This window comes from Equus asinus, chromosome 5 (assembly GCF_041296235.1).
Source record: "Equus asinus isolate D_3611 breed Donkey chromosome 5, EquAss-T2T_v2, whole genome shotgun sequence".
NCBI classification, from domain to species: Eukaryota; Metazoa; Chordata; class Mammalia; order Perissodactyla; family Equidae; genus Equus; species Equus asinus.
Window position 1 is genome coordinate 86,982,288 of NC_091794.1, and position 20,305 is coordinate 87,002,592.

The following is a 20,305-nucleotide window of genomic DNA, read 5'->3' on the forward strand; positions in this document are numbered from 1 at the left end:
TTTTGATGGAAAAAAGAAAACTGAAAAGACTTTTCAATGAAATAGAATGTTTACTGGACTGAGTAAAAATTAAATAATTTATTTTCTGAAAACTCCTCTCTTTGTAATATACCATCTGTTGGGTAATACCAATAGGGCCAAACAGAAAAAATACTTAAAACTCTTTCAAGACATAAAGAAAAGGAATAAATCACCCATCAAATACAAATATACTATTTTATTCTAAGGGAATATTTCTGTGGTTTCTGCAAGGGGAAAACCCAAAAGTGGTTAACAAACAAAGAACAACAGAAAGGGTAATTTAGATGTTTCTCTTGTTTGATGTTGTTTTCCTCCCCTGGGGAAAAAAATATAATTTTACGTAATTTTAATAAAATAAAAAAAGCAAATAATCTGACACACATATCAACAGCTACACTTATGAGGAATGACCAATAATTAATCCATATTTTCTTTTACAAATTAATTTAGGGTCTGGACAGATCTGTGGACTGACATGCAGTTGAAACCCTGATACAGTCATTTTCCTGGGTATTGGCTGTTCTCAGTTAAAAGATACAGATTTTTTCCTCTCTGGTGTTTCAAAACAATTTACCTACTATGCCAACAATATTTGTTTTCCATACAGCTACGGAAGGGGAAATGTTAGTGTTTATACAAACCATAGAATTCGTATAGTGGGGACTATTACCCCTGATGTTTCTGGACAGTTTATTGGCAGACTTATCAGACAATCCAATGGTTTCTCCCCCACACCAGACAAGGTCTGGAAGGAAGTTGTTTTCCAGTCAGAAATGACAAACACAGATGGAATTAATCATACAGAATTGGGGCAGATTTACTTCTTTCACACAGTTTTTGGGAACAAAAATGAAATTTGTTACAGGCAGAGGGACAGAACCATCAAGTACACAATGTCAAAAGGCCTACTTTTAAATTTTTACTGTAGTTAAATGACGTTCTTTTTATTTAAAAAAAAAAAAAAACCCTGCCACTCCCATCTAAAAAATGGGACATATTGAAAAGTCTTTCAAGGTTAAAATTTCTAAGCGGCTTTTTGGACTTTTCTCATTTCTATTACAGGGTCAAATTAACCTCAGGCTAAAGAAGCTCTGTGATTGGCCAACATCACAAAAGCTTTGATTCAAAATTCTGTGGGGAAGAAACTGAGAATGGAGATGAGGGAGACGGACTGATATGCCAAACACACCTATGACTTGCAATCCTCGTAGGAGTACTAAAACAGCTAGACTCTGGAACAATGCTATGAGAAGACCTGTTTGTGGATATGCAGGACACTCAATGTCTCTGTATCCTAACCCCAGAACCCCTATTTTCAAGTTTCTTAGGGCAACAAGGTCATCTTCAAATGCTTTATATAGGAACATACTAGAACCTTTTCTACCATAATTCTGATAGCTAAGTAATACTGTGTCTTTGTGGAATCACCCACAGGTTTGCCAGAGTAAGGAGAGAGACCATTCCTTCTGAAATGACAAGGGCCTCCAGAAACTGGTGTAAAAGATAAAATAAGAGGAATTACTTAGGAAGATAAAACAATGGGAGAAAAGCTGCCATTTGGGGATAAAACAAAAACAAAAGGAGAACCCCCATTTCTGTGTACCACAGCTCATGCTATGAAACAGCAGCAATAAAGGCTGACACCCAGAGAAGTGGGCATTTTAGTGGGTTTTCTACAAACATTTCAAGACACTTGGAGGGGGCGTCTACTGGGCTCCATAGATTTTCTGTGTGCATAATCAGTTTGCAGAGTTTCAGCCCGTTTACCTTAATTTACCCACATCCAGACCCGCAGCTGAGAAGACTAGACCCAGAAAGTGAAAGGGACACATGGCTGTGTGCACAGCAGTGAAGGCCTTTTTCCTTGATGTGAGGGGCCCAGGGCAAAAGCACCAGAGGCTTCTATCCTTCACAGAATTGGCTTGGCAGTGAAAATCAAAATCAAGACCACTTCACTCTCTACCTTTTAAAAAAAAGTTGAGTATTTTTATTGGGTCTTCAAGTCTGGGTCCCGCAGCCCTCTTGTGATGTCACTCTCGGCTCTGTCCTGATGTCTCCCCTGACTCTTACATAGGGCTTACCCGAGCAGCCTACTGCAGCCAAGGCTCACTCCAAAGCTACCTCTCTAAGGTCTAAGGTTACTATGGCAGAGTTTTATACAACAGTTTCCTTAAAAATATTCCACAATTTGTTATTCCCAAACAAAATAAGATTATGCACCACTCAGAGAAATTGGTTAGTCATTCTGAAGATGTCTAAGAACTATATCACTGCCAAAGAACAACATTTCTCAGTCCATATTCTTTCCTTCAGTTTTCATTTGTACATCCACACTGTGGTTCACGAGTCGTCTGTTTCCCATTATCTTATAATCAAGTCAAGAGGACTTGGACTATACATCGTTTTCCAAAGCTGGATGCATTCACAGTTTGGTGCATACCAATACGTATGAAAATAGGAACCCCACTTCAGCTTTAATCTGATAATTCAACATCAGAGTCTTCTGATTTGGCTTTGGCAAGTTCTTCATGTACTTCCCTCACCATGAGAATACGTGTTAACATGGTGTCCAGGGTCCCAGGGTCTATTGGGAATGTGGAGTACCACATAGGGCTATTCGGAACACAGGCGCGCTCAGGTTGAAGATAAAACACGTCATTCCTCTGCTTCACACTTTCAGAACTATCCATAGGAAAAAAAGAAAAAGAAAACGAAAACTGGGGATCAGAGAGTAGAGGAAATATATAACTACTCTTTAATATAATGGCTCTCAACTTTTCCCTACTGTGACTAGTACCACAGACAAGCAATATACCCAGAGGTAAGTAAGTTTATAGGCATTTTCCCCCCAGGACCGACCTTTAACTCTGTATCTTTATTCCCACACTCAAGAAATCACACTAGATTGGAAGTGAGTAAAATGTTGTTAGAAGACAAAGTGCAAACCCTTCCCAAATTTTCGTGCTTAAAAGGCTACTAGGGGCCACTCTGGTGGTGCAGCAGTTAAGTTCGCACGTTCTGCTTTGGCAGCCCGGGGTTCGCCGGTTCAGATCCTGGGCACGGACCTAGCACCGCTTGGCAAGCCATGCTGTGGCAGGCGTCCCATATGTAAAGTAGAGGAAGATGGGCACAGATGTTAGCTCAGGGCCAGTCTTCCTTGGCAAAAAGAAGATTGGCGGCAGATCTTAGCTCAGGGATAATCCTCCTCAAAAAACAAAACAAAACAAAAGGCTACTAGGAGCAACCAAAAAATTCAATGCACATGTGACACTATAGCTGAGAACCATGTATCCTCAGGGCAACCCCAGGAGCACTACAAACACAATATCAAACGGCAAACGCAGTCACTGTATTTCCTTGAGAAAAAGTGCTTTAGTGTGGATCTTACAACTCTACAGTCAAAAAGCTTCTGTAAGAAAAAAACTACTACAAAACTTCAATTCCTTAAAAATACATATTTCTATTTATAGGTTTAGCACTATGACCTGTTCTCTAAATTTCTTCCCTATATAAATAATAAAATCACAGCAGTTTAGATATCACATAAACGCTGAGTCACAGGGTTGTAAAGACCAAACAATGGCAGTGATTCTTGCTTTTGAAGAGATTTTCAGAAAAGAAAATTATCAAGATAAACCAATTTGTTTCTTGGTTCAAAATCCAGGTACGAGATACGAGAATGGGGAAAAAAAGAAATTAGAGGTAAATCCTTGTCTCAAGTCATAGGTCAGCTATATTTCTGATATTCAAGCATCTGACATCCAAAATATGTTAACACCCTTTTGCCGTGTGCTCTATCTAGCTCAGATGAAGATCACTTACCATTTTGACAGGTAAAACTCGTAAAGTCGGACGGGGCATCTTAGTGGGTTATCAGTATTCTCTGCCATCTCCACACCCACCGGAAGCTCATCATCTTCATTTCGTTTCCTCTTGCCAACAGTTAGTTTATCTTGAGACAGGAAGTCATAATCAAAAGATTAGAAAAGTCTTTTCTTCAAGTCTCAAAACACCCAATGAGCTTTGCTTCCAATCAGAACTGTCACTCCCTCCCCCTTCGTTTCACTTACTCATTCAACAAACACTTACTGAGCACCTGTGGCAGTGCTGGATATTATTTTAAGTGCTGGGTTAATAACACTGAACAAAAATTTAATGTCCCCTGCTCACCACAGTGGGGGCAGCAGGCAAAACACACCGTGCTGGAGAGGGGGCATTAAGAATTTTACTAGGCACGGGGCTCTGAAGCCACAGAGGGACAAAGCAGGAGAAGGGGGTTCCACGTGCTCTTCTCCTACAGTAGAGACTGACACAGAAGCTGGCACCTCTAGGTGAAAATATGTCTACTGTGGGGCATTTGTTCAAGTTTCTTTTATTTGTCATAGAATTATGAGAAATAGAGTCTTTGTTGGGAAAAGAAATTCTCAGTAAAGCTGACCATTTGATAAGAAAAGAGCAAACCCTTTTTCACCAACAGAATTTTGTAGAGGCCAAGGATTATTAGAAAGAAGCCAGTGTGCAGACAGGGAAAGTGGGCTGTTTCTTTCCCTCTTTCTCCATTCAACCTTTAAGACAACAGGAGATGGATCTGAGAACCTGAAGAAAAAGGTTTTCTTTTCCTTCTTCTTTTTTCTTTTGAGGAAGATTAGCCCTGAGCTAACATTCATTGCCAATCCTCCTCTCTTTGCTGAGAAGATCGGCCCTGAGCTAACACCTGTGCCCATCTTTCCCTATTTTTTATATGCGGGACATCTGCCACAGCATGGCTTGATAAGTGGTGTGTAGGTCTGGGATCCGAATCGGAGAACCCTGGGCCACCAAAGCAGAGCACGTGAACTTAACCGCTATGCCACCAGGCCAGGCCCTTTTCTTCTCTTCTTATAGCTCCTCTTAACAAGTGGTAGAGAACTTTCCTGAGCTTCCTGCATTAGTTACTAAACAAAATTCATCCCAGTTCTCTATTTAGAGGCTAAAGAGAAAGACTTTGCTAGTTACTTATTCAGAAAACAAGTTGAACTGAACTACCAATCTTGTCAAGTACCTAATCAGAAAACACAGAAACGTTACCTGATTGCCTCCCCCTCCCCCAATTAGTATCAATTAAGAGCACTAAGTGGGCTATATATGAACAAAATGAAGGAACAAGGACATAGACGTGTGGTGGAAAAGCAAGCTAATCCTAGTATTTTCTAAAGTAAAGGAGCAACTGAGATAAAGTTAACACAAAGATGAACATCACAATTTTTTTTTGGGGGGGTGAGGAAGACTGGCCCTGAGCTAACATCAGTTGCCAATCTTCCTCTTTTTGCTTGAGGAAGAATGTTGCTGAGCTGATATCTGTGCCAATCGTCCTCTATTTTGTATGTGGGATGCCACCACAGCATGGCTTGAGGAGCAGTGTGCAGTGCAGGTCCATGCCCAGGACCTAAATCTGTGAACTCTGGGCTGCCAAAGTGGAATGCATGAACATAACCACTATGCAACTGGGCCAGCCCCTACAATTATTCTTTACAGATTTTTAGTTTCAGTAATTTTAAATTCCCACATTCAAAATATATATTTCACTCTTATCCCAAGGAAGTACAACTTAATTTTGGGAGTTTTAGAACTTACAATTTTGGTCAAAATTAATAAATTTAATTTCTAGTTCCATAATAGAAATATTAATTTTTTAACATTAAAAACAAACTATTATATAATAGGCTGTTTTTGGAGTGCAAGACTATAAACCTTCTAATAAAACTGTCACTGCTGTACAAAAGCAGTATACTCTAGGCCAGCTTTTAAGCTCCTTCAGAATTTGACAATGTTAACTAAAAGAGGGTGCGCTCTGGTCAAACCAAGATTTAGAAACAGCAGTTGAAAAGTTAAGCAGGTTCCTTTTAACCGGCAATGGACTCATCTGTGGCCTCTAAATCAGTGATTCTCAACTTTGGCTGCATATTTAAATTCCCTGGGAAGTTTTAAAATGCAGATTATTGGGGCTGTACCCTAGATCAATTAAATAAGAACTTCTAATTTAGAAGCCAATAAAAGTATACTAAAGCAAGTGATTCTTCTCAGGTTGAGGCAAGCCTTTAACCTAGCCTTGAAAATAAAGAAAAGGATTTAAGTGTTATACCAAAGCTACATTTACCCATGTCTAGAATTTACAATTACTCCTCTGCCACAAGTCTCTATTTGAATAGAAATCTTACAAACGCCACCACACACCTGGTTCGGACTCCTGCTTTTGTAAAGGTGGAAAGAACCTCAGATACGTCATCTTGGTACTGTACTTCAGAGTCCTGGTCCGTCTCATCACGTGGGCAAAGGAAAGCTTCAAGTGCTCAGTAACATTCTTTAGTTGAAAGTATTTGGTATTGAAGAAAAGAAGGGTGTTCAAGAGGACAATTGGTGAGTACGCGCCCAGCTGTTTGCATTCCCACAAATGCTCTTCTTCAATGCGAGAGAACATGTAACCTGGACAGAAGAAGGGGAACAAGAAGCAGTACTAAGCTCCTGCTCAGGAGGACTAAGCAACTTCTAAATTCTCAGACAGGAAGACAACGAAGGGAAACCCCTCTTTCCTCCTCTTCTTTACACAGAAAAACAGAAAAGGCACCACAGAAAAAAGGGCAGATGATTCTGCTGAAGAAACATTGTGAGCATTCCCCTGAAACACTTTTAATCTATGGTTATTTCAGACCAGGGGTTGGCAAACTTTGTCTGCAAGGGGCCGGATGGTAAATATTTTAAGCATTGTGGGCCACAGAGGCGCTGAACAACTTTGTCGTTGTGGAAGATAAGGAGCTGTAGATAATACCGAAACAAGTAGCTGTGGCTATATACCAATAAAATTAATTTATAGACACAAATTTGAATTTCATACAATTTTCACATGCCACAAAACATTCTTTAGATTTTTTCCCAGCCATTTAAAAATGTAAAAACCACTTTTAACTTACAGACTATACAGAAATAGGCAGCAGACCAAATGCGGCCCACGGGCCACAGTCTGCAGACTCCTGTTTGAGATTATTACACTTACTGTTAACCGGTTTGATCTTTATTTAGCTAACATCATTAAAAGACAGATAGCCTTTTCTCCCTCCACCCCCTATTATTTTAAATTTATATTGAGTTACTCATGATAACTTAGCTGAGATTTTTCTTGAAAAGCAGAGGTTCTGTCCAAGAATTAAAGTAAGTACACCTTTAAATGCACCTTTCTCATGAGACCACTTACATGCAGGTCTTTTCTAACGTTCCCTCCCCAATCCTTTTCGGTGCTGCTTCTGCGTCCTATTCTGGGGAGACTATCTACAAATATGAATTTAGTACTTCTAAATTTATGTTCCCACCCCCATCTTTGAATGCTAAATGCCTCAAGCCACCACATTGCTCAGATGCTTCAAAGGTGATCTGTAATCCAACAGAAAGGGGCACAAATCCCTGAGCATCACATTCAACTCTTCATTCACAGCCGAGGAGCCTGAGACCAAGAGTGAATCAGACACTTGTCCAACAACATATGGTCAGAGACAATTTGAGAATGAAGACTCAACTCTCTTAACAACTAATGCTATAAACTATTGGAAAAGGTCCACTGCTAAGACGTAGAGTCTAGAAGAATATGTGGCAGCTACTGGTACAGTATGCAAATTTACCAACACTATCAGATCAATACCAGTTTCTAGAAAGTAAATGTAACTTCTAGTTGTTTTTTATTTTTAATAGTTAGTATCTGTACATGCACTGTATGGAAATTATAGTTTTACTAAAATAATCACTAATAAACCAAAGACTTTCTCCTCAAAAGTCCAAACATGTTATAAATCAGGACAGAAGTATAAAATGAACAATTTATTAAAAGATAATCATAAAACTTAAGCAATTTAAGAAGGTACATCATGAGAAGAATCAAAATAAAAAATAATCATCCTACCATTAGGAAGTATTGTAGGTTCCCATATTTTCAAGAGTTTGGTAAGTTCAATCATAAATCTGGAATAGGGCTCAGTAAAAATGTTATCTATTCTACCATTTTCAAACAGGTACTACAAGAGAAAAAATGCAAACATACATGTTGATAGAAAGAAAACAAGTTTTTAAAAAAGATTTTAAGGAATATAGTTTACCCTTAATTTTTGACCTTACAATACTGTGAACCATTTGAAGGATACATGTTAAAATACCAGGATTCAAACTAAAGATCTCTTCCCCAGGAACTGACATTATCTCGAGCACTGAGCTTGCAAGGTAGAGTTTTCTATTTCCTTTTTAAAACATGCATGGTATAAAATAATTACAATAAATAATATAAGTACTTTTTACTCGGTTCATAAAACTGATATACTAAAAATTGGTCCTTATTCGTAATTCCCAAATCATTCTTCTAATTCACAGTGCCTATTTGCAGACATGCTCTCAGTTTTTACTTGCTTTTCAGACTAGTTACAAGATCACTTCCTAAAATAATACAGCTAGCTAGTGTCAGATGACCTGAGGATACCCAAATTTAAAAACTACTTATTTGGAGCTTTCTAACCACAGCTCTCAACTCTATGCTCCACAACTCAGCCTTCAAAAAGTTCAAGTCTAATTATAGGACATAAAACTATGCTAATTATAACCATCAAGAACCATATCACAGGATGGGAAACAAGCAACAGCTTGGGTAAAGTACCGTTAAAATACATTTTGAGGGTACAGAGCAGGTCAGATATAACCACTCAGGAAACACAATGAGCATTCACAGAACAGCACAGGATAGTATAATTACATGTAAACATCTCCTGGTGTTTTTAACATTCTGTATTTTTAATTTGTTATCTATGACCATCTTGATTTCCTACTTTTCTCTCAATGTATGACTTGGAGAGAATTTTTATTTCCACTTAAATTTATTCTGGCTAATAGAAAGTATACACCATTTCAATGTGCATTTTTATAGGCCTCTTCAAAGGCAATTTATGATCGTATTGGCAGATCACAGTTTTCTTGTTGAAAAGTATTTTTTTTCTTTTAATAAAGTTATTTTTGCAACTTAAAACTATTATATCCTCACTATGGAAAAAATTTAAAATACAGAAAAAGTGGAAGAAAAGATATACTCAAACCCACTACACAAAAGTGACTTCTATTGAGAGTTAGGAGTATTTCAATCTCTAAACAAAATTCTTTTATAAATACAAAAAGTTGAGTTTTGTACATTTACTCAAATATATGAGTACATAGAAAATACTTTTAAAATAAATATCACATCCCCCTTTGATCAGGAACAAGACAAAAATGTCTGTTCTTGCTACTTTTATTCAGCATGGTATGGAACTCCTAGCCAGAGTAATCAGGCAAGAAAAAGAAATAAAAAACACTCCAAGTAGGAAAAGAAGTAAAACTATGTCTATTTGCAGATGATATGATCCTATACATAGAAAATTCTAAAGAATTCACCAAAAAACTAGTTATTAGAGCTAATAAATGAATTCAGTAAAGTTGCAGGATACAAGCAACATAAAAATCAGCTGCAATGAACAATCCAAAAAGAAAATTAAGGAAACAATTCAATTTATAATAGTATCAGAAAGACTAAAATACTTAAGAATGAATTTAACCAAGCACTTGGGTACATGACTTACACACTTAAAACTAGAAAAAACGGGTGAGAGAAATTTAAAAAGACCTAAGAAAAATCTCACATTCATGGACATGAAGACAATACAGTCACGCACGACACAACGACAATTCGGTCAGTGAGGGACTGCATCTATGACAGTGGCCCCATAAGATTAGTACCAAAAAGTCTAGAGGTGCAGTAGGCTGTACCATCTAGGTTTGTGGAAGTACTGTAGGGGATGAAGAAATTTTCGTTTACCCTTCTATGTTCTTCTGGCTCGTCTAAGAATTAAACTGACATGAGACAGACTAACAGGAGAAAAACTAAAGTTTAATAACATGTATACATGGAAGAAACCCAGGAAAATGAGTAACTTGCCAAAATGGCTGAAGTCCTCCCCTTAAATATCCTCCTTAGCTAAAGAAACAAGATGACATTCAAGATGGAGAGAGTCAGAGACTTCAAAGGGAAGGAAGACAATTCACAGGTAGGTGAAAAGAAGAAAATGTTTGGAAAACAAGTGTTTGGCCACACAGAAACAGAAGAACACAGAAGGGAGCCCAACAAACAGGCTTTTCTAGGTTCTTCCCTATCTACCACCTAGTTCATGTCATGCTTAGTGACATTTTGCTTCCCAAGACAGGTTTTTTAATCTGAATTCTTTTAGGCTGTTAAGGGGGAATTAACAAGGAAAACCTTCTGACTCTTCTGTTTCTTAAAAATAATCAACCTAAAATAATCCTCATGTTAAAGAGACACATTTTTGGTGGCAAATTTTGTTGCTCTTCCATATATTCTATGATGTTCAGACAACGATGCAATCGCCTAACCACACATTTCTCAGAAAGTATCCTCGTCGTTAAGTGACACATGACTGTACTGTTAAAATGGCAATAACCCCGTAGGAGTGATGTCAGCATCATGGCGAGTGAGCTGGATGGAACTCTCTCCCCTCCAACATACAACAAAAAGGAGCAACTATATTCGAACAGAAAATATCCTAATAGCACAGGAATCCTCGGACAGTCACAGCAGCCAAATGATGGAGGGCAGAGAGGCTAGAGCCCTCTCCGGAGGAGCTAGAACCAGGTAAGAGAAATCTTCACTCCCTCTCCCGTGGCTGCCGCGGGAGGCCCTAGGAGGGAAGGAGAGGGGGAGGGGTTGCGCATCCGTGGGATCACCCAGGACTCCCTAGGGCCCTTGTAGCCTAGAGGGAAGCCCTCTAATGGGGCAAAAGCTTTCGCGTGGGGCGACCTCATCAAGCCAAGACCCCAGAAGACCAGATGGGAAAAGCTGATTGGTAAACCGGGCACTGCATGCAGGAGAAAGCGCCCCACCCCCCACCCGTGACAGGGCACCACGCCACACCATCTCAGCTGAAAGTGGAGGACTCAGAATACGTGGTTCTCGACCCCCATCCAGTGGCAATAGGCTGTAATTGCAACCCAATAATGTTACAATGCGAAAACCCCATTCTTCCAGCATCAGGCAGTTCATCAAAAGCCCAGACCAGAGACAAAACAAGAAATACCCAGAATTCTGTTCTGAAGACTCAGAAATAAGTAAACCAAACGACAATGCATTCAGAATAGCTATCATCAAAAAGCTCAATGAGGTAAAAGAGGATATAGGGAAACAATTTAACGAGTTCAGGAGTTACTTCATAAAAGAGACTGAAACTATAAAGAAGAATCAATCAGAAATACTAAAGATGAAAGACACAATGGAAGAGAGAAACAAAATACGGATTCCCTGAATGCTCGTGTAGACACCATAGAGGAGTGAACCAGCAAAATTGAAGATAGAGATGTTGAATTGCTCCAGACAGAGGAAGAGAGAGAACCGAGACTAAAAAAGAAATGAAGAAAGTCTCCAAGAAATATCCGACTCAGTGAGGAAATGCAACACAAGAATTATAGGTACCCCAGAAGGTGAAGAGAAGGAGGCTGGAGCAGAAAGAGCGCTCAAAGAAATAATAGCAGAGAACTTCCCAAATTTAGGGAATGAGAGAGAGATGTGTGTGGAGGAAGTTTTCAGGTCTCCTAGATATGTCAATGTAAAAAGACCTACTGCAAGGCATATAGTAGTAAAATTGTCAAAAATTAATGACAAAGAAAGAATACTCAGGGCAGCAAGGCAGAAGAAAATAACCTGCAAAGGAACCCCTATTAGACTTTCAGCAGATTTCTCTGCAGAAACGTTACAAGCTAGGAGAGAATGGAACAACATATTCAAAACTTTAAAAGATAAAAATCTTCAGCCAAGAATACTCTACCCATCAAAAATATCCTTCAGATATGAGGGAGGAATTAAATCTTTCCCAAACAAAAACTAAGGGACCTTGTAGCCATGAGATAACCCCCCTCCAAGAAATCCTCAAGAAGGCCTTCATACCTGAAAAAAGAAAAAAGGGAGAAAGGGGTCACAAAACACAGAGTAAGGAAACAAATGGATAGACAGAATCAGAATAGGACAGCAAATGTTCAACTATAGCATTAGGCTAAAGGGAAATAAAATACCAAAAACAAAGACAATCTTGTCACTTTAACCACAAACTCACAACACGAGTTGGAATAAGATATGAGAATAATAATTTAGGAGGGAAGGAGGAAAGGGATTGAATCAGTTTACACTAAGGAAATAAGAGGCCATCAGAAAATGGACTATGTTATGCACGAGATTCTGAATACAAACTTTAGAGTAGCCACTAAACTAAAAACCAGAATAGAGACACAAAAAATAAATACGGAAAAAACTAGGAAACACAGCATAAAAAAATGCATTATTCAACGGGTAGACCAAAACACACAGGACGAGAAACAAAGGAAATGCAGGAAAACTGGAAAACGAGTGATATAATGACAGCATTAAGCCCTCATACATCAATAATCACCCTCAATGTAAACGGATTGAACTATCCAATAAAAAGATACAGAGTGGCAAGGTGGATTAAAGAACAAGACCCAACAATCTGTTGCCTCCAGGAAACACATCTCAGCTCCAATGACAAATACAGCCTCAGAGTGAAGGGGTGGAAGATGATATTCCAAGCTAATAGCAAACAAAAGAAAGCAGGTGTCACAATTCTTACATCAGACAAAGTAGACTTCAAGATAAGGCAGGTAAAGAGAGACAAAGAGGGGCAATATATAATGATCAAACGGCCACTACATCAAGAAGCAATAATGCTTATATATATCTGTGCACCCAACACAGGAGCACCAAAGTTCATAAAGCAACTATTAACAAACCTAAAAGAAGAAATCAAAAATAAAACAATAATAGTAGGGGACCTCAACACCCCACTCACATCATTGGACAGATCAATCAGACAGAAAATCAACAAGGAAACAGTGGAATTAAACGAAGAGCTAAAACAGTTGGACTTAATAGACACATATAGAACACTCCATCCAAAAACAGCAGAATACACATTCTTCTCAAGTGTGCATGGAACATTCTCAAGGATAGACCATATGTTGGGAAACAAGGCAAGCCTCCATAAATTTAAAACATTGAAATAATAACAAGCATCTTCTCCAATCATAATGTTATAAAGCTAGAAATTAATTACAAGAAAAAAGCTGAGAAAGGCACAAAGATGTGGAGACTAAACAATATGCTATTGAACAAGCAATGGATTGTTGAAGAAATTAAAGAAGAAATAAAAAAATATCTGGAGACAAATGAAAATGATAACATGCCACACCAACTCATATGGGATACAGCAAAGGCTGTATTAAGGGGGAAATTCATCGCAATACAGGCACATCTTAACAAACAAGAAAAATCCCAAATAAGCAATCTCAGATTACACCTAACTGAATTAGAAAACGAAGAACAAACAAAGCCCAAAGTCAACAGGAGAGAAATAATAAAAATCAGAGCAGAAATAAATGCTAGTGAAACAAAGAAGGCAACAGAAAAGATCAATGAAACAAAGAGCTGGTTCTTTGAGAAGATAAAATAAAATTGACAAACCCCTAGCCAGACTTACAAAGAAAAAAGGAGAGAAAGCGCAAACAAACAAGATCAGAAAGGAAAGAAGAGAAATAACAACAGACTCCACAAAAATACAATGGATTATAAGAGAATACTATGAAAAACGATATGCCAACAAAATGGATAACCTAGAGGAAATGGATAAATTCTTAGACTCTTACAACCTCCCAAAGCTGAGTCAAGAAGAAACAGACAATCTGAACAAACCAATCACAACGAAAGAGATTGAAACAGCCATCAAAAGCATCCCACAGAATAAAACCCCAGGACCAGACGGCTTTCCTGTGGAATTCCACCAAACTTTCAGAGAAAATTTAATACCTATCCTTTTCAAGCTATTCCAAAAAATTAGGGAGGATGGAATACTTCCTAACACATTCTACAAGGCCAACATCACTCTGATACCAAAGCCTGACAAGGACAGCACAAAAAAGGAGAACTACAGGCCAATATCGTTGATGAACATAGATGCAAAAATTCGAAACAAAATTTTGGCAACCCAAATACAGCAATTCATCAAAAGGATCATACATCATGATCAAGTGGGATTCATACCAGGGACAAAGGGATGGTTCAACATCCACAATCAATCAATGTGATACACCACATCAACAAATTTAGTAATAAAAACCACATGACCTATCTCAATAGATGCAGAGTAAGCATTTGACAAGTTCCAACAGCCATTTATGATATAAACTCTTAACAAAATGGGGATAGAAGGAAACTACCTCAACATAATAAAGGCCATATATGACAAACCCACAGCCAACATCATACTCAATGGGCAAAAACTGAACGCCATCCCCCTGAGAACAGGAACAAGACAAGGATGCCCTCTATCACCACTCTTACTCAACATAGTACTGGAGGTTTTGACCAGAGCAATTAGGCAAGAAAAAGGAATAAAAGGAATCCAAATAGGGAGTGAAGAAGTGAAACTCTCGCTGTTTGTAGATGACATGATCTTATATATAGAAAACCCGAAAGAATCCACGGGAAAACTATTAGAAATAATCAACAACTACAGCAAAGTTGCAGGGTATAAAATCAACTTACAAAAATCAGTAGCATTTCTACGCTTTAATAATGAACTAACAGAAAAAGAACTTAAGAACACAATATCATTCACAATCGCAACAAAACAGATAAAATACCTTGGGGTAAATTTAACCAAGGAAGTGAAAGACCTATACAACAAAAACTACAAGACTTTCCTGAAAGAAACTGATGACAACATAAAGAGATGGAAAGACATTCCATGAACATGGACTGGAAAAATAAACACAGTTAAAATGTCCATACTACCTAAAGCAATCTACAGTTTCAATGCTATCCCAATCAGAATCCCAATGACATTCTTTACAGAAATTGCACAAAGAATCCTAAAATTCATATGGGGCAACAAAAGACCCCGGATTGCTAAAGCAATCCTGAGAAAAAAGAACAAAGCTAGAGGTATCACAATCCCTGACTTCAAAATATACACAAAGCTACAGTAATCAAAACAGCATGGTACTGGTACAAAAACAGGTGCACAGATGAGTGGAACAGAATTGAAAGCCCAGAAATAAAACCACACACCTATGGACGGCTAATCTTCCACAAAGGAGCTGAGGGTACACAACGGAGAAAAGAAGTCTTTTCAACAAATGGTGCTGGGAAAACTGGAAAGCCACATGTAAAAGAATGAAAATTGACCATTCTTTTTCACCATTCACAAAAATAAATTCAAAATGGATCAAAGACCTAAAGGTAAGACCTGAAACCGTAAGGCTTCTAGAAGAAAACATAAGCAGTATACTCTTTGACATGAGTCATAAAAGGATCTTTTCGGACACCATGTCTTCTCAGACAAGGGAAACAATAGGAAGAATAAACAAATGGGACTTCATCAGACTAAAGAGCTTCTTCAAGGCAAGGGAAAATAGGATTGAGACAAAAAAAACAACCCACCAATTGGGAAAAAATATTTGCAAGTCAAATATTCGACAAAGGGTTAATCTCCATAATATCTAAAGAACTCACACAACTCAACAACAAAAAATTAAACCACCCAATCAAAAAATGGGCAGGGGACATGAACAGATATTTCTCCCAAGAAGATATACGGATGGCCAATAAGCATATGAAAAGATGTTAATCATCACTGATCATCAGGGAGATGCAAATGAAAACTACACTAAGATATAACCTTACTCCCGTTAGAATGGCAAAAATAGCCAAAACAAAAAGTAACAAATGTTGGAGAGGTTGTGGGGAAAGAGGAAAGCTCATACACTGCTGGTGGGAATGCAAACTGGTGCAGCCACTATGGAAAATAGTATGGAGACTTCTCAAAAAATTAAAAGTAGAAATACCATATGACCCAGCGATCTCACTACTGGGTATCTATCCAAAGAACTTGAAATCAGCAATTCCAAAAGTCTCATGCACCCCTGTGTCCACTGCAGCATTACTTACAACAGCCAAGACGTGGAAGCAACCTAAGTGCCCATCAACTGATGATTGGATAAAGAAGATGTGGTATATATAGACAATGGAATACTATTCAGCCATAAAAAAGGATAACATTGTCCCATTCACAACAACATGGACGGACCTTGAGGGCATTATGTTAAGTGAAATAAGCCAGATAGAGAAAGACAATCTTTGTATGAGTCCACTCATATGTGGAAGTTAAACATGTAGACAAAGAGAACAGATTAGTGGTTACCAGGGGAAAGGGGGCGTGGAGGATGGGCGCAAAGGGTGAAGTGGTGCACCTACAACACGACTGACAAACAATAATGTACAACTGAAATTTCATAAGGGTGCAAACTATCATAATCTCAATAAAAAGTTAAAAAAAGGGGCCAACCCCATGACAGAGTGGTTAAGTTCATGCACTCTGCTGCAGCGGCCCAGGGTTTTACCGGCTCAGATCCTGGGCGCGGACATGGCACCACTCATTAGGTCATGCTGAGGCGGCCTCCCACATGCCAAAGCTAGAAGGACCCACAACTAAAATATGCAACTATGTACTGGGGGGACTTGGGGAGAAGAAGGAAAAATAAAATAAATAAATAAATAAAATCATTAAAAAAAAGTTAAAAAAAATGGGAATATTCCCCAAAGCAATCTACAAATTCAATTGAATCCTATCAAAATCTCAATGGCTTTTTTTTGCAGAAATGGAAAAGCTAATCCTAAAATTTATAGGGAATTGCAAGAAACCTCAAATAGCCAAAAGAATCTTGTGGAATCAAGCTCACCGACTTTAACTTACTACAAAGATATAGTAATCAAAATAGTGTGTACTGCCATAAGAACAGCCATGTAGACCAATGTCCAAAATAAACAAATACATTTTTAGTCAGATGATTTCTGAAAAGGATGTCAAGACCATTCAATGAACAAAGAATAGTCTCTTCAACAAATGCTACTGGGAGAATTAGATATCCACATATCCCTACCTCACATGAGATATAAAAATGAATTCAAAATGGATCAATGAACTAAAAATGAGCTAAAACCACAAAACTCTAAAGAGAAAACATAGGGGAAAATCTTTATGAACTTGAATTTGGCAATGGATTCTTTATAACAACAAAAGCACAAGCTACAATAAAAAAAATACACTGAACTTCATCAAAATTAAAAATTTTGTGCATCAAAGCACACTTTCAAGAGAGTGAAAAGAAAACTCAGAAAATGGGAGAAAATACTTGCAAATCACATATCTGATAAGAGTTTAATATCCAGAATATATAAAGAAATCCTACAACTCAACAACAAAAAAACAAACAATCCAATTAAAAAATGGGCAAAGGACTTAGATATTTCTGCAAAGAGGATATACAAATGGCCAACGAGTACATGAAAAGACGCTCAATGTCATTATTCAGTGGGGAAATGCAAATCAAAACCACAATGAGACACCACCTCATACCCAGCAGATGAGTACTAAAAAAAAAAAAAAGACGGAAATTAACAAGCATTGTCAAGGATGTAGCGATAACAGAACTCTCCACTCTCATACACCGCTGCTGGGAATATAAAACAGTGCAGCCACTGTGGAAAATGGTTTGGTGGTTCATCAACAAACTAATCAAACAGTTACCATATGACCTTGCAATTCTACTCCTAGGCATATATCCAAAGGAACTGAAAAGAAGTGTTCAAAAACAAACTTGTACATGAATGTTCATGGTAGCACTACTATTCATAATAGCCAAAAGGTGGGAACAATCCAAATGTCCGTGAACAGCTGAATGAATGGAATATTATTCAGCCATAAAAAGGAACGAAGAACTGATTCATGCTACAACATATAAACCTTGAAAACACTATGTTAAGTGAAAGAAGCCAGACATAACAGGCCACACACTGTATAATTCTACTTATATGAAATATACAGAATAGGCAAGTCCAGGGTGATAGAAAGCAGATTTATGGTTGCCAGGGACTGGATGGAGGGGGTCATGGGGAGTGACTGCTTCATGAGTACAGGATTTCCATTTAGGGTGATGAAGTTATAGAACTAGATAGTGGTGATGGTTGCACAACATTATGGTTGTACCTAATGCCACTGAATTGTACACTTTAAAATGGCAAATATTATGTATGCGTTTTCTACCATAATATAAACATTGCACTACACATATAAATTTTGCAAGTTACTTTTTTAAATATATCTCTAAGCGTTTTCCTTGTCAGTATGTATAGAAACAATTCATTCTTTTTTAACTACTGTATGATATTCAATTATATATTATAGCTGATTGAATCACTACTCTTTGGATGAACACTTAGGTGGTTTCCAAATTGTTGCTGTTAAAAACAACGTTACAATGAAAATATCAGTATATGTCTTTCTAGGTCCATGTGTGTGCACTTCTTTTAGAAGAGATACTGATCAGTGGATTTGCTAGACTGAAGAATCTACATGCATTTAAAGTTTTAATAGCCACTGTCAACCTGCCCTTTGAAAAAGCCTCCAACAGTGCACATATCTTTACTAATACTTGGTACTACAAACTTCTCAATCTTTCAAATTTTTAATCTATCTGATAGGTGAAAATGTTTCCTGATTACAGCACCTTTTTACATTAGAGAGGCAGTCCAACATAGTGATCATAAGCATGGACCCTGAAGCTAAACCATGTGGGTTCAGATCCTAGTCCTGGCACTTACTACGTTTGAGACCTTAGGGCAAATTATTTAACTCACTGTACCTCAGGTTCCTTAGCATGAAATGGTGATGATAACAGTTCTTACATGTCACAGGGCCAGACTAACAATTAAGTGAGTTAATACAGGAAATGAGGCGCCAGCCCAGTGGCGCAGCAGTTAAGTTCGCACGTTCCACTTCTCGGCAGCCCGGGATTCGCCAGTTTGGATCCTGGGTGCAGACATGGCACCGCTTGGCACGCCATGCTGTGGTAGGCGTCCCACATATAAAATAGAGGAAGATGGGCACGGATGTTAGCTCAGGGCCAGGCTTCCTCAGCAAAAAGAGGAGGGCTGGCAGTAGTTAGCTCAGGGCTAATCTTCCTCAAAAAAAAAAAAAAAAAAAAAGAAATGAGCTATTAATACACTACATACATAGTAAATGATTGTTAGGCGATGCTGGTATATTCGGTCCATTAGCAATCTCTTGATTTTCTTCTGTGACTTGCCTGTTTGTTTCTTTTGCCAATTATCCCCTTCCCAGCTAACGTTAACAGTGGTGGTCCAGGTGTTGATATTATAGTTTAGTTTCTTTCTTTACATTTTTACGTAGTTTCAAAATTCTTTACAATCAGCATAACTATTTTTATAATCAGAGAAAATAAAAGCACACTTGAGATGTCAACATAAATAACCTTATTAAGGAAAGTTTATTTCTTGTTCAAAATTGATAAAAGGTTCCTAATATTTACTTCCTATCACAATCATCTGACCATTTGTTAACTTATGGCCTCTTTTTAACAGTATTGTTACATAAGTCATTTATTAATATAAACAAGTTAACAGGACAAATATACTAGAAAAAACTTTCATAGGTTTATGATTTATCTCACAAATTAGAATATATTTTTTATATAGCAGAGAATCTGATATGCAATGCACTCAAATGTTTTTGATTAAAATCGTGGCAATGACCACCTAATGTTTTGATTATATTCAAATTATTAGAATATTAATAACTACCACAAAACATCTTGACATCTGTACTGATCAAATGAGAAAATATATTTTTTTATTTTTTTAAAGATTGGCACCTGAGCTAACGTTTGTTGCCAATCTTCCTTCTTTCTTTCTTTTTTTTTTGTGGAAGATTAGGCCTGAGCTAACATCTGCTGCTAATCTTCCTCTTTTTGCTGAGGAAGACTGGCCCTGAGCTAACATCTGTGCCCATCTTCCTCTACTTTATATGTGGGATGCCTGCCACAGCATGGCTTGACAAGCAGTAAGTAGGTCCACACCCAGGATCCAAACCTGCAAACCCCGGGCTGCTGAAGCAGAATGTGCGAATTCAACCACTGTGCAACCAGGCTGGCCCCAAGAGAAAATATTCTTTACATCCATAATATTATAAACTTCCAGAGTACAGGAAGTCTATCCAGAATTCTCACAACTTTTACCTGAGCAAAATGCATGCATGGCACATAGCAGGTGCTCAATAAATTTTTGTTGAAAGAATCCATGAAAGTTCTCTCA

The 20,305-nt window shown here is 37.9% G+C and overlaps 1 protein-coding gene across 8 annotated transcripts in view; it reads right to left on the bottom strand.

Annotated features, from left to right (window-relative positions):
* Window positions 1–202: 202 nt before the first annotated feature.
* Window positions 203–20,305, bottom strand: part of ZMYM4 (zinc finger MYM-type containing 4) — a 168,273-nt gene continuing 148,170 nt past the window's right edge. For all 8 annotated transcript variants that reach the window (XM_014840093.3, XM_070510346.1, XM_044770327.2 and 5 more), the window contains 4 exons: window positions 7,949–8,060; window positions 6,235–6,483; window positions 3,844–3,973; window positions 203–2,703 (listed from right to left, as the gene is read on the bottom strand). In XM_014840093.3, the coding sequence (XP_014695579.1) occupies window positions 2,496–2,703; window positions 3,844–3,973; window positions 6,235–6,483; window positions 7,949–8,060 (699 nt within the window). In that variant the 3' untranslated portion in view covers window positions 203–2,495. The remainder of the gene's footprint in view (window positions 2,704–3,843; window positions 3,974–6,234; window positions 6,484–7,948; window positions 8,061–20,305) is intronic.